At 34.6% G+C, this 19590-nt stretch overlaps 2 protein-coding genes and 2 long non-coding RNA genes across 4 annotated transcripts; 1 reads left to right on the top strand and 3 right to left on the bottom strand.

Moving 5' to 3' along the window:
• Positions 1 to 4542: 4542 nt before the first annotated feature.
• LOC118438885 lies at positions 4543 to 5592 on the bottom strand. Its single transcript, XR_004837108.1, has 3 exons — positions 5380 to 5592; positions 5137 to 5205; positions 4543 to 4758 (listed from the first exon to the last, which is right to left on the bottom strand). It is a non-coding gene; the product is annotated as an uncharacterized LOC118438885 (long non-coding RNA).
• A 1706-nt stretch (positions 5593 to 7298) lies between these two features.
• Positions 7299 to 10508, top strand: LOC110859595 (solute carrier family 43 member 3). Its single transcript, XM_022108557.2, has 9 exons — positions 7299 to 7892; positions 7968 to 8098; positions 8178 to 8224; positions 8586 to 8755; positions 8850 to 9231; positions 9337 to 9441; positions 9525 to 9720; positions 9948 to 10068; positions 10147 to 10508. Exons 1-9 carry the CDS (start codon positions 7674 to 7676, stop codon positions 10258 to 10260), a joined length of 1485 nt encoding a protein of 494 aa, XP_021964249.2. The 5' UTR covers positions 7299 to 7673; the 3' UTR covers positions 10261 to 10508.
• A 5695-nt stretch (positions 10509 to 16203) lies between these two features.
• LOC118438841 lies at positions 16204 to 17468 on the bottom strand. The gene is made up of 3 exons (XM_035859625.1): positions 17216 to 17468; positions 17067 to 17147; positions 16204 to 16409 (listed from the first exon to the last, which is right to left on the bottom strand). Exons 1-3 carry the CDS (start codon positions 17418 to 17420, stop codon positions 16204 to 16206), a joined length of 492 nt encoding a protein of 163 aa, XP_035715518.1. The 5' UTR covers positions 17421 to 17468.
• Positions 17469 to 17940: 472 nt separating this feature from the next.
• LOC118438847 lies at positions 17941 to 18925 on the bottom strand. The gene is made up of 3 exons (XR_004837088.1): positions 18869 to 18925; positions 18118 to 18161; positions 17941 to 18047 (listed from the first exon to the last, which is right to left on the bottom strand). It is a non-coding gene; the product is annotated as an uncharacterized LOC118438847 (long non-coding RNA).
• Positions 18926 to 19590: the final 665 nt, after the last annotated feature.

Below are 19590 nucleotides of genomic sequence, written 5' to 3'. Positions count from 1 at the left end.
ATTTGACAAGAGCTAAGCACCAGAAAGCAAAAGAGAATGTATGGGGCTGTTCTCGTAAATTTGCCAATTTCGAAAACGAAATTAGGTATTTAATTGCGTGTTCATCCTAGATAAAATTTCTCGTGTAGGCAAAATTTACATAAATTTGCGTGAATATCAGCGGTTAGACTAGTCCAAAAATTATGCCGATTTGAACTATTTTTGATGTGCTAGAATGTTTTCCCACTTTGTCGAAAAGCTAGTTTTTTAAATTGCTAAAAACCGGAATAATCTTAAACGGGTTTTTAAAATCTTCCGAGTGTGAATTTCAGCTACGTCTTTTTATCTGCGCTTCACGTTCGAAGCCGGGTTTGAAATTTTTCCGAGTATTCTGCTTTGTTACATATTTTTGAAGTCAGCCACTTTCCCCAATTTCATGGTTTCCCACTAAAGTGCTCCAAATGCTTGAGATGGTTCATCAATTAAGAACATTGTGCCAGACGGATTTTAGTCTTGAAAAAAAATAGTTTGTTAATATTCAAATGAAAAAAAAATCAGGAATGAATTTTTAAAGTTTTACGGGAAACGCTATTCATTACCGTTGAATTAGCATTTTTAATATCTACCTAGCTGAACTAAGGAGTAGAAGGTCACTACTTGTCGGGCCCCGATTTCGATCTCCTTTGGATATGTTGTAGTACTACATGAGTGTAGAAAAAGTGAAGGAGGGTTAGACTCCATGAGCCCATTTACGCCCGCCACACCCCCTCAAAGGCGCCCAAACCCCCAGAGTTGCCGAACTAAAATCATCGCCAAAAATCGAGTTTTGGTCAGATTTTCAAGAAATTTGCATTTTTGTGATCCCAGATAGTTGCTCTATCATATCCAATAGCAAACTCAATTTTTTTGAAATTTCGAATTTTTTCAATACATACCCTTGGTCAGAAAATCTTCGAAAATATTGAAAATTTCAAAAAAGTTGAGTTTGCTATTGGATATGATAGAGCAACTATCTGGGATCACAAAAATGCAAATTTCTTGAAAATCTGACCAAAACTCGATTTTTGGCGATGATTTTAGTTCGGCAACTCTGGGGGTTTGGGCGCCTTTGAGGGGGTGTGGCGGGCGTAAATGGGCTCGTGGAGTCTAACCCTCCTTCACTTTTTCTACACTCATGTAGTACTACAACATATCCAAAGGAGATCGAAATCGGGGCCCGACAAGTAGTGACCTTCTACTCCTAAATCTTAACTAATGGTTCAGATACATCGTGCCACAGTAACTCTAAGATTTGACTTATTCTAGTAAATACTTTATAGGATTACATGTGCATCCGGTTTTAGAAGAAGATTTGAATTTTAGAAAAACGAATATATGTAAAATACCAAATCTGATTCGTAAATCAGCTTCGTAATTTTAAATAGTCGAATTAGTTTGAAAGGGTGTAATTCATTTGTCATAAATACAAAGGTAGGTAAATAATGACAATTTTATGAAGCCTCGTTACGGAAATATTTGAATTACTGAATTAACTTTTTTTTTAATTAACTCTGACTTGTAGACCTATATATGTAAATTAGATTCCTCTCATCTTGATTTACTGACAACTCAGTAAGAGCGCGATAAGTTATTTTCCCTCCCGGAAGTCAAAAGTGCGGTAACGAGTTATTCTGGTTTTATCCCTGGGGCTATAATGCACTCTCTGCTGGCAGGTCAATTTGAAAGCTGTCCTACGGAAAAGACTACTTTGGTGGATTCCTGAATTTTAATTTTACCTAACATTTTAGCTTTAACTTGATTACGTTCGGAGTAAAATCGAATTCACCAAAATTAGAGCAGAAATCTTGACCAGAACTTTCCAGGTCATTGAATCCTTTTCGCGACATTCAGTTTGCATTTTCTAATGAGTTCGTTAATTGGCGAGTTTTTCCTGATAATCAAGAATTTTTCTCGGCAGTTACATATGTACATGTCCGATTACACGTGCTGCTATGGTATGGCGTCTAAAATCGTGTTTTCCCATTTCTGACGGACAATCCGATTTTTTTGCAAATTTGTAAGACCCGAAGATACAAACTTATTTATAACAAGATAACCCAAAACTGTTGCTTCTCCGGAAAATCGCTGAAACCAGTATCATTTAAAACTATGTAGTTTTATATCCGGTTTCAAACCCAGAAATCATCTGATTTTGAACCCTACACGAGTCCACAGCTACATACTTATATTTTTGAAGTCAGACTCTGTTTCAACTTGTAGTTATCTAAACTGTACAAATATTGATGGCGATGGATCAAAATATTTCTCAGTAGTCTCGACCACTGTTTAATTCAGGGTGGAGGAATGCTTGAAAAAGGGTTCACTATTTAATTAAATTCTGCAAGAGGAAGGTTTATATTTAAGCATGTATGTAACCAAAAAGCTTGAATTGTATCTTAAACTTGCTGGTTTCTGGTAAATGCTATTCAATACCGTTGAATTAGCACTTAACATGTGTATGTATGTATGTACTGATACGATATCCATTTCAGGGAATCATAATACTTTCCTTCCTCAATATTCTTTCCTTCATTTACACTCTAGTTTTCCATTTTACTATCGATCAAACTATTTTCAACCAAGCTATCTTATAGGACTGCCAATGAGTTCGAGTCAACTCATATGACTCATTGAGTTAGTGAGTTGAGTTGAGTTTGAGTCGAGAGTATAACTCGACTCACTTTGAAATGAGTGAGTTGAAAAATAATGAGTTTGAGTTGAGTTACGGAAAATTAGTTCGAGTTGACTCATGAGTCAACTCATTAAGGATTTTTTTTACTGCCAGTTTGTCCATTTCGAGGTTTTCACCTTGATGAAAGCAAGCTACTAAATCTCTAGTCAGCGATTTGTGATAAAATTATTCACATTTTTCGATTCTTCACACTTGCAATCTCGTGAATCACTTTCTCTCCAAATATTTCAAGATTGGATTTGCTGGGCCGGTTGAAATAAAAAATGGGAAAATGTGTAATTGTCAAAAAATTTTGAATGAAAAATTAAACTGTTAAATACACATACTAAGCTGTCCTCTCCATACCCGTCGTCATCATATACCGATTTATTGATTAGCTTATCGAAATGAACACAACAATTTTGTAAATTTTAGTCTTCTATAGGAAATCATCAAATTTGTAATTGGTGACCACCAATATCGCTCTCAACGGAAATTTTATTTAAAAATCGTACGTTCAACGAGATTTTAACCCCGTTTGAACGTATTTAGTTAAATAAATATTTTACTCTAAAAAAGGTGAGTCGACTCATATGATATGAGTTGAGTTTGAGTCGTTAACATTTGAGTTGAGTCGAGTTTGAGTTGAGACTAATTTGAGTCGAGTTGAGTTTGAGTCGGTGATTTTTCTTATTGAGTTGAGTTGAGTTAACCCTCAACTCAGCTCAACTCAACTCATTGGCAGTCCTACTATCTTATCTACCACAATTTTGGACTTCTTTTTAATATTTTTTGTCGAATTACGAATGTATCTGCCCTTCTTTTATTTACTCCTGAATAACACGTGCTTCACACATAGCTCGCTTGTCAATTTGTCGCAATTGAGGTTTTTAGTGGCAAAAATACAATTTTTGAATACGGCAAAATTGATTTTTATATAAAAATCTGACCTGGTGACCAGGAAATAAATACTGCTCATTATGTATGACAACAGGTGGGTGGTAAACAGCCCACGGAATTAAAATTAATAAGTTTCCTGCTCGACTTAAATCTAAACTGGACGCCGAGTTTGTGAAGGGCCATACATAGATTACCCGGGTTACAAAAGGGAACGTCGGGTTTCAGACTTTTCTTGGATATCACGCAATGTACAATGCGGGGATTCCAATCACATTACGAACCTAGGTTTAACCAGTGCTGAATCGCTAAAATCAGGCTAAGAGAACAACGCGAGTAAACTATCGTGGAAAGGAGAATTTTGTAAGAATTTTAAAAATAGAAACATACATTTTACAACAAAGTCCCGTGTTTTCATAATATGTAGCATGTTCCCCTAAAGTTTTATGAATCTGTTCAATTGGATTAGCGTCAGTTTAGTTTTTTTCAAAATTTCGGAGTAAAAGGCGTGTAAAATTACACTTTTTCACGCCAACATCTAATAAGTGTTAATGTGCAATAAAATATATATGTTTCACGTTCAGATATTCTTGCCACATCAGGAGCCGGATGCGTGAAAAATTTTGTATCCAGCTTTTGATGCATAGAAACGAGGGCTTGAAATGTATGCAACTTAACCATTTTATGTACTTACACTCTAAGAAATTTTATCACCAGCGCGGTGGTCATATGTGACTCTACCGGCAGGTGGCAGAAGACCACCGGAGGGTGGATGCCCATCACCAGCTTAGTGATGATCAATCACCGTGCGGTGGTGCAGTTGTCACCGTTCGGTGGTTGCAGCTGTCACCATTCCGGTAGAGTCACATATGACCACCGCGCGGTGATAGTTATCACCAGGTTTCTTAGAGTGTAAGTAAGTATTGTAAATACGATCTCTAACTATTCGTAGATAATCAGATGGGAGGAATTCTCTATTTATGTAAATTCTGTCCATTTTAAAATTATTGTAAAATTTAATTATTATCTTTAATTGCGTGTGAAGTCTTCCGGTTTGAATCTCATATCGTTCCAGGTCGATTGATGTGCTCGGAATTCATGAACGTACCAATTTTGGTGATGGAGACGCTGAAAAAATGATGTTGCGCTCTCGATCAGGAAAATCTTGGCTGCTGAAAATGTAAAATAAATGTAATTGACATATTTGTAAAGTTTAACCTAAAAACATTAACAATTCAGGTTTCAATTTTACCCAATATATTTATATTGGGTAATTGTTTTAACAATTCCTATGTAAGAAATGATAGCAAATTCGAGTAAATTACCAAACTATGCAGGATTTTAGATTTTAGACAAATATATAACTTTCAAGTTTTTTTGCTAAACATATTTGGCATGTTTTGATCTATGAAAACTTTTGTAGAGACATATGCATTTTAAGCCTTCACTTATTCAGTAAAAATATATACACATGTTTTCATGGTATTATTTAAAAATTCGAGTCTGTACAAAATATGTGAACAATATAGTAAAAATTAGTAAGCACTTACATGCATAGTTGTACATACATAAGTATTTTGTACTCTTTGTCGGAATGCATATTTCCAGATGATCTCGGTCTGTAAAAGTTTGCACAACAAAAAATAAACAAAATAATTGGAATTACTTCATTTAAACCAACTTCACATTCTCGATTAACTTGTTAAATTTGCATACATAACTGCATTTTGCTTAAAAATATTGGTAAATAAATATTTGTACCAAACACATTAGTTTTTTACATAAATTTATACCTTTGAGTCGCACATCGTCACAGACTAGAATGCACTTGGGTCACGAAAAAGCGAATAATTTAACGAAAAAATCCCATGAGAAAAGTGAAGAAGGGAATTAAATCTCAAAGTATTTATTTTTTCAAAATTCGGTTTGGCCTGGGTCTAATGTTTGCTTAACGATTGGCTATTTATTTATGTTATAAATTAATTTAGAATTGGAATACTTTGGCTTCTTCGTCCCTCCATCCGATCCGTCGGATAGGGTTGGACTGAGGAGCATCGAAGCCAGGATGAACATAACTTTGTTCATGATGAAAGAATTGGGAAAGAATTGAGCACAAAATAAAAAAAAGTCATAAAATCATAAAGTTCCCATAAAATGCACAAAACTAATTATACTCGAGACAATGTAAGGCAAAACATTTATTCATCGAGACACCCGTGAGTTTATACACATTCTTACATATATACATTTATGTATGGATACTGAAAAAACTAATTGCACACCACACTCTTAAAAATAATGTAACCCTTTCGAAAAACAAATTCACTCTGAATTCGAAATTATGTAAGTAAATTATAAATACATACATACATATGTATGTACTAAATCTTTGTAGAGTAATGTTGACCTGATAAAGAGTTTACTCTGCGTTTACTTAATTCAATATTGAGAATAAATTTACTTCTCAAAACGGTTGCACCATTTTCAAGGGTGGGTTTCTACATGAATGGCAAAGAGGACATATGTATTTATTGCTGTACTTACTAGGAACAAATGTTATATTTAGTAATAAAATGATGCCTCTAACGCCCATGTCGGCATGCTGGGTTAATTAATGGTTTAAACCTATGTAAGTATTTTTGGGAATTATTCAGAAGCCGAAAACAATTACGGTTCCCCTTGTAAAACAGTAGACATAAAAATCTATTTAAGCATAGAACAAAATGGATTTTTCGTCAGTTGTATTGCTTCCAAATCTTTACTCGTCTCAATTGTAGGGGTTAGCTTACAAAGGAATGGGTCATGCGTAAAGGATGGGCTTGATTTTCGAATTAATGCCATCACCCGTAAATATGTACGTTGGACCAATTTTATAAGTAACTGAATAATAAGAAAGATCTCATGAGCAACCCAACAAATTGATGACATCCCTTACGCAAGGTCCCTAGCGAAGCACCTGCATGAATTCTATTCTTCTTTTTCCAGCTACCCCATTTCATTTTACTGGAAAATCTTGTATCTTTTTATTTTATTATTCGCGAATGGTGAGGTAGGAGCAGTAAACTTGTGAGATGTGTGCCACACACAATTCTTCGAAAAGTAACCTTTTTAATCAATGTTGCAAAATTAACCTGGAAATAATTGGCAAGTTGGTGGGCTTGGATAGGAAATGAATTTGCTAATTTACCCGTTTTTCCCGATCATCGGCATGTTTCGTTTTCTAATGATACGCAAAATGTTGTCGAGCATGTAACAAATTTTAAACATCAAGGAGGGCATTCATAAATTATGAAAAATATCATTCTTATATTTTCCATGTTATTTATGTGTACTGAATTCTTATCTGAATAATGACCACCGTCGACAAATAGTCTGGGTTTCAATCCGTTCTCTACATATGTACATATGCCTGGTGATTTTTTAAAGACAAAAGCAGCACAAACTTACATATGTTATCATTGCCATATTTACTTAATCTGATTAATTTGTGGAGCGATAGTGACATACAAAGTACGATTGTGCAATTCAATACGTAGACATGAATGGGACATGATTATCAGTACATAAATATGTACGTAAGTCATGATTTATGAGTGCACCTGGAATTGTGTACGTGATCTCGATCTCAACACAAGACACAAATTTGTCTCCCGGCTAGACCTGCGATTATTCATTTTACAAAATTTTAACTTAGGACTCGATGATTTATCGGCAAAATCGTGAAAAGCAGTAAATCATTGCATAGTCTGCTAATTTATTTTAAAATTCTGCACGACGAATTTGAAGAACAGGTCATTCCCAATTTAAAAAAAATATACTCCATCCTTTTTAACTTTGTAAACGAGGAAATCTCACGTTAAAAGAACGTTCAGAAACATTGGAACTGACTTAAAAACTCACCGTTATTCAATTAATCAGCTAACTGATTACAAATTCGTCGTCCAGAATTGAGATAGAATTCCCACAGCCGAGAAATTACTACGTAATTTTGGTGTAGAGCCATTGAGTCCTACCTTAAATAATTTGTAAAGCTTTATAATTGGAATTTAAACAAAATTCATAAAAATTTGTTAAAGAATCTGGTAAGATGCACCTCTGGAAAAGAATAGTTTTCATCGGGATCGGATTTTTTGAGTCGCTTACAGTCACCGGAATTATCTTTGGGTGGCCCGCACTCGTCCATGTGTTTCAACTGGAAGGGATTTTTTCCCATTTTTGCCTTGAAGACGCCAAATCTCAGGGCGAATATAATACTAATGGGACCGAATTCGCAAACACGAGTGATACTAATTCTTCAATTATAATCGTAAGGTCATAACTTCTCAAATTAAATACATAATTTAATTAAATTGTAACGATAAATTTTCATGCGACAATTAAGCGATGTCCTCGGCAAGATAACATGTTTGGACTTTTGTACTCGTTGATGATTGCGATGTATGGAATACCAAGTGCTTTAGTCGGGTTTTCACTGGATTATGCAGGATTACGGTTTACCCGAGTTACGAGCGGGTAAGAAGTTTTATGCATAATTTTGAAATAGAATTTACATAAGTGTGTTTGGTAATTGTTTTTTCATCTTAAACGACAGAGCTATGATGATTGGGGGATTTATTTGGGTCGGATTAGCCACTGCAGGTTAATTTATTGTACCTACTAATTTAACTGTCCAATGAAACCGTAATTTTCCCCGACCAAAATTATTCATTTTTAAAATCCCACTTGAATAGACCAATAGATTAATTTATTCGGCATATAAGGTCATGCAAATACCCAACAAATTAATTTATTGAGCATACAATTTTATAAAAATACCCAACAACTTAATTTATTAGGCATTAAATCTAATAAATATACCCACATAAATGTTTAAATTTCCAAAAACAAAGTCATGAAGTTGGCCAAGAAAAATACTTATCTTAAAGTAGAATTAAAATTACGATATGCATTTTATTTCTGATTAGCTTAAGAATTTATATTACAAATTTCAAATTGGCAGCGAATCCCTGGATGGTGTGGCCTGGCATGTTGTTAATTTCATTTGGATCTAACGGAATGCGTTTGAGCTCGCTTCAATGCGGAAATGCCTGGCCGGCAAAACGTTCCACTATAATGTTTTGCTACACATCTGCTCATGCAGCATCAACCCTGGTGTTCCTCATGTTTCAAGTAATTCGAATACAAATTTGTTATATGAAAAATGGAAACAAATACAAAATAGTTTTTTAATTTCCTAAATAAATTTGACCCAATTATTTCTTAGTACGCCAACGCTGCAGGGATATCGCTACGTTCCACTTCATTCGTAATGTCTGCCGTTTGCGGGATAACATTAATTTCGTCCTTCATCCTACCGAAAATGAAGGTTGAATACCAGCCAAAATTGTCCCTCGGAAATAATGAAGTTAACGACGCTGACAATAATTCCATCCCCTTAAATAAAATCAACACGGACACTGAAGAGTCTAAAGGTAACCAGAGTCCCTCTGGGAAGGAGCCTGATGTCAAAATTCCACTAGGTCTGTCCATCAAAACGATGTCCTTCGTTTTCCACAATGTCTGGCTGGTCAACATCTACATGACGCGATTTTACGTGACGAGCTTCAACACGTGGGCCTGGAAGACGACGGACGATCCAAACCAGAGTATGTAACTGAATATGTCCTTTTAATTCTTGCCGTTATTGTACCTGTCTAAAAAAAATTGGCTAAAATTATCTACGTTCAACAATTTACATTCAATATTTTCAGTTGCTTTTTACAACTCATTTTCTGGAATATGTCTCATAATCTCGCCCTTCATAAATCCCATTGGTGGACTGATAACGGATTTTATGACGAAACGAGCTGACAAAAGTATATTGCAAAACGTTAAAGTTCTATAATGAGGAAAACATTGCTTCAAAATTATTTTGGGGTGCATGACTATTTATTTTTAGAGAATGACCCTATCGAAAGATTGGCTGCAAAATTTCGCGCACCCGCTTTTGTCCTTACATTGGCGAGTGCATTGACCTTAGCGGTTTACATTTGCAAAATATCCTACTCGCCAAACGCCGTGTATGTTTCGATCGTTCTGATATCAATTGTGAGGCCCATTTCGATCGCGAGTTTGTACTCGTACGTCCAATTGCGGTAAATAATTTGTAAAAATTTGCATTTAAGTATATGTTATTGCTTACACTGATTTACATAGTCAATAGAGACTGAATAAATTATTCATTCATTATTCAAAAAGTTTATGAATAATGAATGAATAATCTTCATTTATTCATTTATTATTCAAAAACTTTGTGAATAATGAGTGCATAATTTTTTTCTTAATTTTTGAATTTCTGTAAACGTTTTGTACTCCATTTAAGGTTTTATCCAGAGCATTTCAACCGACTGACGGGAATTTCCTACACCATAATTTCCATCGTAGGTCTTCTTCAGTACCCACAATATTTATGGTTATTCAAATCTGAAGAGTCTTATCTTTGGGTGAGATAATTTTTATTGATAAGTTTCCAAATTTTTTAGAAATGATGTTTAATTCAAAAATATATATTTAATATGTAGGCAAGTTACACCTTCTGCTTCATGATCCTATTGACCTTTATTAGTCCGGGACATTTATTGGTTACCTCGCTTACACGAAAATTTGCAGCGAAAGAAATACGAAATCGGAAATAAGTTCAGTAGCACGTGTTAAAATTTGGAAAAATAAATATGTAAAAAGAAACGTGGTTGTGTACATATATTTAAATTCTACAAATAATATAGTTTTGCAATTATTTTCACGAAGATTTACTTATTATGTGAATAAGGACGGAAATTCTTTCCAATTTATGTCTTAAAATTTATAATTAGAAAGATAAAAAATCAACTAACCTCTTGGGAAATGGTTGGAAATAGTTCTTTAAATAAATTTATGTAAAAAATATATTCTTTCGAACACAGGAAAAAGTAATATATTCATAAATAATGGTTCTCTGTATGTGTTGAGCATTTGCATTTTGTAGTTTCTATGGCTTATTGCATTTTAAAAATTTTAGTTAAAGTGGGTTATGCAGAGAGAAAAGGGTTAATGAGTTTTTGTAAGTTTTTTAAGTATGCAAAACAAACCAAACAAAGACAAAACTAAAACAAACTGCAAAAACACTTTTGGTTGGCTTGCGTTTGAACCAATTTCGAGGGGAAACTAGTCAAGAAGCTTTTAAAAATCGAACAGATTTAATTCATGATTTTGTTTTAAATCCTTAAATACTGCTCAAGCCTTTCTACTTTTGAGTAACCAAACAATCAATCGTGCCGATCTTCAATCAATGCGTTCTATAAAATTGTCAAGCATTTATTTTTTTAGTTTGGGGCATAATGAGGACAAACCAATATATTGATTCCAGAATACGGACAAAAAACATTTGACACAAAAAATCTGTATTAAGAACATGGTTAACAAAATGACAGCAATTTCTTTTCTATTTCCAAAGGTTTTGTTGAAACCTAGTGACAATTTCATTTTGTTATGATTGGGTGGTAAACTTTTCAGTATTGCGTCTTATTAAAAAACCCCACCAAACGTTTTGGGCGATTTGACCTGATAAACAGGTTGGTGTTCCGAAAACAACTTCCATTGCGAAAATTACAAACAATTATACCTGGAATTTTACGCAACTATTTAATTCCTGTATTTAAGTGTAAATTATTTTATCGTGCAGCATGAACATACCAAACTTACTTCCGCTGCTTTTCGTGTGGCATGAGTCAGGGCGCATAAACTTTTTGTTGTCCGTGGTTTCTCTTAAGGGGGTGATGCAGGGATGAGCATTTTTTCATAAAAATAAAAAAATTAAAAGTTCGGGAATTGCATGCAATTTCCCCATGAATTTGGTTGTCAACCGAATTTTACAAATGATAATATTCTGCACCACGGGCTTCACCCGACCCATATGGCCCCCACCGGTTATCTACTTGACGGATCTTATCAATCGTCGAACTTTATTCCTCATCTTCAGAGATGAAGACCAAGATAAGATTTATTTATTTCATTTCTAATATGTGGTTGACAACCAAATTCATGTGAAAATTGCATACAATTCCCGAACTTTTAATTTTTTAATTTTTATGAAAAAATGCTCATCCCTGCATCACCCCCTTAAGAGAAACCACGGACAACAAAAAGTTTATGCGCCCTGGGCATGAGTGGTAGGAAAAGCTTTCTCTTTAAATGCATATGCATATTTTTTCCACCAATAAAATTTTTCATGACCAAAAGTTTCAAGCTTTGCACTTCTTGCACATATAATTTTTTTGCTCAATTATACTGACGTGCTGCTCTCATCTATATGTCGAAGTAGGCCAATTGGCCAACCCTGTTACGACACTTCCATTGAATATTGCCAAATAACCCATACATATATCTTACCGTTCTAGCTATAATAATCGTCCGTCTTGATGAAGGACATAATTGGGGAGAATTTTAACCGTGCTAGATTTTTTTTGTATTCAATAGTAGCATCTTGAGTTGCAAACTCTGCGAAACAAGTCGTCGAATCTCTACTAAAGACCTTTAAGTTATAAATTGATTTACAGCAAAAAAATTGTATAGACTCTTGCTCTCCTGAATAAAACAATTATTCCAACTAAAGTATTTATATCACCTTGTTAAAGATGATTTTCTCGGCTTTGATACTAATTTATAGCTTCTGCCACACATGTTCCAAGGCACACAGAACACCGTTCTTGCTCCCCGACTGCACAACTCAGAATTTTGTTCTTAGGACGAATAAGGATTTCTTCGATGCAGCCTCTAATCAGTCTAATCTTCGAGCCCCCGGGACCATATTTTATACTTGTTTTAATCGTGACAAAATAGTGTTAGAGACCAATTCGAAAAATAGTTACGATGTTCATCAAGATGGAACTCATCTACGGTATAAACTGTGCTGGGTCTTGATTTTCTACTTTGACAGTCTACCCGTAACTAAATAATTTAAATGGGTTCAGGGACTTCGTAAAACATAACGTTCTTAGATACTTTAACATGGTGTCTAATAGATTTATAGGTACCATTCAAACATTGATAAAATCACGAAATCCTAAAAACCTGTACACGATACTTGTAACCCAAACTATCCACGATAAATTCACATTGTTAACTTTTCTAAGAAGGAATTTACCTGAAATGGTGGTAGTGTTTAGCTTAATAGGATCTACAAAAGAAATTTGCTGGTTTGTATCTAGTAAGTCGTATCTCTGTACACAGACAATTCATTCAGCATCAAATTTTGGCTCCACTCTACAAAATATTGCCATTTCTATGGAGTGGTATTACTATCGAAAAGATGATCTTCAATATTCAGAAAAAGAAATGCTGCTCAAATTCGGATCGAAAAATAGCAAACCGTTTGACACAGTTGAAATAATTGATTGCATAGTTTATACAATAACTCGAACAATTAACGCTTCGCTGTACAATGTAACGCCGAAGTTACACCGGATAATGTTTAAAGATGGGGGCGACTGCGATATGAAAAGTAACTTTACTTATTGTCCAACTCCACATATAAGGTATGTAAATCCAATATACAAACGGAAACAAAGTGACAATTAACGGGAAAAAAATATATGTACTTCCAGGTTTCAGAGAAGGCATCATCTCGGAACACAGTTGACCGATCCTACAATTATTTTAACAGGATTTGCTAGATATAACTTTCTTACCTGCTTTTCTGAAGAAAAAGTGAGCTTTTCGTTCTACTCGGCTCCGTTTCAAGGTCTGGTTTGGACCGGTATTCTGTTAGGGTTTGTTACGGTTGCCGCACTCACCGATTTGTATGCAAGGAGAATGGCGGAGAATCAAAATTCAATCCCTACTTCTACTACGTCGGAACAATCTTTGTTCAATACTCAACAATTCCGGAAACCTTGTCGAAATCTAATTCATTTCGAATAAATAACGGGGTGTGGGCAATCTGCTCCACTATCTTAGTTAACTGTTATATCGGACTAGCAATTACAAGCTTGAATTCTCCACTAGGTAAAATGATTCCAAATGATTTCGCTACAATTTTCTGTGCAAAACGGATTCCACGTGATGAAGAGAAATCTCCGGGCAGAACACTGTTGAGATCACGGAATCATTTATTACACATTCACCACCTTAAGCAGCTTGGAACCTTAAAACCTCCTAAATACCAACCGTATTGTTTCAGTTTGCTTTCAGCACCAACTCAGAGAGATATCCCGGTTGCATACTTCGCACATTTTTATGCCTTGAATAATATCTTCAGATCTTTTGCAATTACGGGGAATTACAACGCGAGATGGGTTAATGAAATTTTGTACAATATGATGGATACCAAAATCAGATTCTATCCTATTGAATTTAAAAAATATGTTGGTAAGGAATCGTTAATTATGTACATATATGTTTAGGAAATTAGTATTATTAGTTATTCCTACACTTTGTAAGTCAGCGACGCTTCGTAGCGAAACAATGACACCGTAATCGGGGGGTCTGGTTGGCCAATTTTGGCTGTATTTTTATCAGGTGATATCTAAGTAGTAGGGTTAAAAGTATTTATTATATTTAGTATAGAAAAATGATCACTTATAAACGGTCTTAATTTAATTAGGATTATTAATTCACTTTTTTCAGATAATCAAAGTCACCAGCTTCCGGATACTGACATTTACTCAGCCATCGAAGAAGAAATCGTGACATGTGGGAAATCAATCCTATATGCCGATAGAACGGAACTGATGACCCAATTAAAATACTATAAGAAAAATTATCACTGGATAAAATTTAATCAACTTACCAAGCAAACCTCCATCCCTGGGGATGTATTCGGTAGGGAGTTTGAAACCACACGAGATTCTCCAGTGGTTAAAAGTTTTGTGGCACTCTTAGAATCTGAAATTTATAAAATATTGAATGAATTCTGGGCTAAAAATGAATTTCAGAAGCAGTGAAACAAGACGAAAATTATTAGACAGAGATTACTTGAGCAAAACCACATTAGTTTTGGAATTAGTGCGATTAAATTGGGGGGAAGTATTCAAACCGTGTTTATGATTTGGGCAGGGCTACTAGTTCTAGCTGGGACTTACTTTGTTTGTGAATTTTTTTTCGCCTTCAGAACTTAACATATTTTTGCAACAAATCGGCCAAGAGTCATTAAAGAAATAAAAAATCAATACTAGCTGTTCTGCTTTTAGTAATAAATATTTTATGTTATATTAAATATTAGCATATTAAACCCTTACAAAATTTTAGATAGCGGCAGATTTTCGTGCTTTGCCCTCTAGACATGCAGGGGGTGGTCCCAGACCCCACTATATATATGCTGAATCCAATTGCCCAGACCTTTCCAACGATACCCCATTTATGGGGACATGCAATTTTCATCCAAAATTTTTGTTATTTTTTGAAAATTTTGTTTTTCGAATTTCAAAAAACGCTCGATTCGGGTTGTAGAGAAAAAAATTAGGAATCTTTTGGCGAAAGTAGCATTTCGATATCTTTATCCATCATGAAGAAATCCGTTTCCCCGTTTACAGGTTTTGCGACTTTCGACCACTCCCCCTGGGGCAAGGGGAGGAGTTGAAAGAAAGTATTGATACCGTTGTACTCACAAGAATCACCCCTACGAACTGTGCAAATGTTAACAAGATTAATTTTTTGTCTTTAAAAATTTCGGTTTAATTATTGCTGCTGATGAAAATCAGACCAACTGTGCAACAAACCCTGTTTCCATATTCATCGAGAGAAAGTGAGAAACTCAGATTCTGGTGGGTATCCACCACCACTGCGTACTGTGACTTCACAGTGCCGTATGGTGGTCTTGATTGGATATCATCAGTATAAATTCAAAGGAGCGATAGTTTTAATTTGGGCCGATTTTAATAACTTCGGTAATTATAATTATCAATATATCATTTTTGTCATAAGCGGCCATAAGTTTGTTACGGCACTTGCCGTATAGACCACTCCCTCAGAAACTTTGACCCCAAAAAACTCAGTGTTCCCACACTTTTACTTCGGACAACAAAAGGTGAAAATATAGCTCTTCTCAGGTAGAAAAATCTGGCATCAGGTTGTCAGAAGTAAAAGTGTGGGAACAATGAGTTTTTTAATGATTTCTGTGTATGAAGAAAAACCGCCAATTTTCAAATTTTGAAACTTTTTATGCATCAAAATGTTCGTAGACGTGGGGAAATTAGAATGGCAAATGCAACCTGTAGTCTAATTTTTGTTTTACCCAGTGTGCATTGAGTTTCTCATTTTTTCAAATTTCCTTCTCAAATTTATGAAAAGGGGGTGGGTGCATGTAATTTAAAAATAGCCATACTACATTCATCCTTGCACCCCAATTTGCAATTTTTCTTATCAAATTCGGTGAAATCGACGCGAAAAGGGTTTGCACAGTTGGCTCAGCCTGTACCTGCTCTGGAATGGTGATGGAATGACCAAATGATGACGAATGATGGTATAATAATGTTTCTGGATAATTGCTCTGCAAAAACTTGAAACTATTTTATCTAGGTACAGAATAATGTTCGAGATACAAGAATTTTATAATCTGTTAATATGTAATTAATTTTTGCATTATAAGAAATCTGCCTATATATTTATTTATTATCCACATTTTCGTCTTCCATTCCTGCATAAATTTTACTCCCTCCGAGAGAAGGTGGTATTTGATCAAGTTCAAAATCCGTACTTAAAGACTTCCTCAAAAGTTGCGTGTTCTTCCCGTAGACTTGAATGTTCCGCCGGATTTCTTCAGAGAATGCAGCCTTGCCAATGTTGCCGAACACGTTGAATGAGAGAGGAGCTAAATTAAAGCGGAAGAAGGACAAATATTATTGTAGAAAAACAATTAAGGGTTCGATAAAAAATTGAGGGTTCACCCAGATAACACAGATCTGCAACTTCTCAAGGAAATCTGCCAAGTTTGAATCCAATTCATTGATACAGAATCCGTAGAGAATTGGCAAAGTTATGTTATCTGGGCAATGATCATTTTGTGCATAATATTCCAAAAAATTTGTATCATTTTTTTGTAACATATGACATTATGATTTTGAATTTTAATCCAATTTCTTCAAAACTATGTAGAGGGTGGTTTACATGTCAGGTAACAATGGAACATTTTTCAATTGGAAAAATTAGCAAATCTTCATTAGTTATCGAAATTTTGCCTCTGAAATTCAATATTTTAAAAATTTTGTGATCCATAAGTTTTGATAAAAATGAATACAAATCTCAATTTCAAATTCGTAACTAATAGAAAGTTACGAATTTTTCCCACTGACAAACTTTCCATTGTAACCTGACATTTAAACCACCCTGTATATAAATATGGCAAATATCGAGCCCAAGTTAATTTGAATATGGAGTACTTCTCCTAAAGTTAGTCATCGTTTTTGGCCATGGTTAAGTAGTTTTTTATTTACAACTTTGACTTTCCAAATAATGATAAGTCTCTTACCGTTAGCAACGATGATTTTGTCGACACATTCGGGATAATTTTGGACGAAATTGATTATATTTTGCACGAACATTGTGACGCCTGGAGATTGAAAATATTTATTTATTTATTTAAGGAGCCACTTGCTAATTTTGAAAATTGCAACTTACATGCGACACAGGAATTTTGCTGAATAATGAGTCCATGCAGATTTACGAGGAGATGTCCACGCGTGACATTTTTATACCTTTCCGTAAAATCCAGTCCCAACTTGCACCCTGATTCGAACGCGTGTTCATAGAAGCGGACCAATTGGTCATATTTGCCTTGTATGATTAATCTCCTGGCATCGTGGTTTCTCGTTTCTATCAACATGACTACGATATTCCGTCAGTTTTAGGTATACCTTAAAAATAATGTTACCCTTTCGAACAGTAAATGGGCTCTAAATTAAGTAAATTATACAAAATCTGGAATAAACTTTACCCTTTATTGAGTTAATCTTACTCTGTGTGTAAAGGGTGGTTTAAATGTGACGTTGCAATGACAAATTTTTCAATTGGGAAAAATTTGTAAATCTCCTTTAGTTACGGATTTGGGATTGAGATTTTTCTTAATTTTTATCAAAACTTATGGAACACTGATGACAAAATTCTTAAAATATTAAATTTCAAAGGCAAAATTTCAATAACTAATGGGGATTTGCGGATTTTCCCCATTGAAAAAGTTTTCATTGTAACCTGACATTTAAACCACCCTGTATTTAGTATAGTTCACTTTAATTACCTATGGTTCAAAGTGCTCTTATAATTTAAGGGTTTACATGATTTCTAAGAGGGTACATACATACAATTTTTAAAGTGGAAACAGCGATTATTCTTGAAACTTACAAGGTCGCCCGAGTTTATCCCTCCCATCTAGGTAAAACCGTATGTCGTCATCTAAAAATTCCGATTTCAGGTCTAAATCATCAATTCCACGCTCTTTTCTCCACTCCAAGTGCTGAAAATTGGTAAAAAGTCGTGCATAAAATTTATTTTTGGCTTGATTAAGTCACTTTTTACCCACCCACCTGAAATAGTCTCTCTTCCGCCGCAACTATGTGGAAATTGCTGGCTGAAAAATTATCACAAAAATTGATCAAATATTCAAGGGTGCACACTCTTAAAAATAATGTTGTCCTTTTGTACGCAAAGTTAATGAAATTTCAATCCTAAATTAATTTAATACATTTTCAATTCAATATTAGGCAAACTGGACTAAATCCAGACTAACAATGCGATGGTTTGAAGTGTAATCTTCCGATTTGGTTGAAATTTTGAAATTACGTGGTCCATGTCAATACAACCAACGTTTCTTGAGGCAGTTTGTGCGATGGTAGGAATTTGGTAAAGTATTTATTTATTTTAACGTTGAAAAATGTTCAATTTTTAACACGAGAAGAGATCTGAAGTTGAGTTTGCTTCCTCCGCTTGGTAAAAATCGCCCATTTGTCCGACTTTGACCTGAAATAGTTTTACAAATTCTGACCATCACACAAACTGCCTCAAGAAACGTTGGTTGTATTGACATGGACCACACAATTTCAAAATTTCAACCAAATAGGAGGGTTTCACTTCACACCATCGCATTGTAAGTTTTATTCTTTATGAAGTTAGCGTTAATCTGGATTTCATATAGTACAGTTTACCTGATATTGAATTCAGAGTGAGTGAACTTGTTAGAAGTGTTACATTATTTTTAAGAGTATCACCGCAATGGGTGGGATGCTAGGGGAATTACTTGTTTAATTCTGATATATAATGTTTGGACAAATTTCTTACTTCGCAACCACTTGACGAGATACATTTCTGATTTCATGTAATCCTGCGGCATTTTGTCAACTACTTTAGCACGGAACTGGAAATTTAATGAGGTGTGATTCCTGTAGTCGTTCTCAATTGTTTTTAGTTACTCCATATAAAAATTTACCTTGTCCAAGAGAAACTTCTGATCCAACGTGAGGGTGACATCCTTTTCAAAAGTTGAACCCGCAATGAGTGAAATGGTAATTAAAATTACGACGAAACAGAAAATTACAAATTTCTTAGGTGGCATTGTAAAAATATTCCTGCTTAATAAATAATTACACGTTTCACTCTTTTCAATAGTTAGAACAAGTTCTTAAGTCTTTAATTATGGTTAACGGTGTGCGTTATTTTACTGATTATTTGTATTAGAATTTTTTGACAAAGCAAATAAAATAATTGGGAGAATAAAAGAATAAAGTACCAAGCCAGAGAGTAATATGTAAAATGTACAACCAAGTTAAGCTTTTAAGGTTTATCAAAGCTTAAAAGCTTAATCAAGGAAAGGATAGAAAAAATGAGGACCAAATTTTCAACCCAACCTATTAACCACGTAAATCAAGACGCGGAAGAAAAATCACCAAGAATAATCTTACCATACATGAGATCACTGACACACCGGATAACTGCATACCTACGAAACAAACTAAATTGCCAATTTGGATACTTAACTGGAAAGAAGATGAAACAAATCATTT

The sequence above is a fragment of the Folsomia candida genome, unplaced genomic scaffold (genome assembly GCF_002217175.1).
Source record: "Folsomia candida strain VU population unplaced genomic scaffold, ASM221717v1 Fcan01_Sc027, whole genome shotgun sequence".
Taxonomy (NCBI): Eukaryota; Metazoa; Arthropoda; class Collembola; order Entomobryomorpha; family Isotomidae; genus Folsomia; species Folsomia candida.
The sequence above is the reverse complement of the archived record's forward strand: the minus strand, read 5'-3'. Positions and strand labels throughout refer to the sequence as shown.

Bases quoted from the DNA above. Each gene is read 5' to 3' on its own strand.
- LOC110859595 (XM_022108557.2), top strand. From the start codon at position 7,674: ATGCACCTCTGGAAAAGAATAGTTTTCATCGGGATCGGATTTTTTGAG. The intron at 9,442-9,524 runs GTATATTGCAAA...ATTTATTTTTAG, and splicing joins GACGAAACGAGCTGACAAAA to AGAATGACCCTATCGAAAGA. The intron at 9,721-9,947 runs GTAAATAATTTG...ACTCCATTTAAG, and splicing joins TACTCGTACGTCCAATTGCG to GTTTTATCCAGAGCATTTCA.
- LOC118438841 (XM_035859625.1), bottom strand. From the start codon at position 17,420: ATGTTGATAGAAACGAGAAACCACGATGCCAGGAGATTAATCATACAA. The intron at 17,148-17,215 runs GTAAGTTGCAAT...TTCAATCTCCAG, and splicing joins GCAAAATTCCTGTGTCGCAT to GCGTCACAATGTTCGTGCAA. The intron at 16,410-17,066 runs GTAAGAGACTTA...GCTTTAATTTAG, and splicing joins CAAAATCATCGTTGCTAACG to CTCCTCTCTCATTCAACGTG.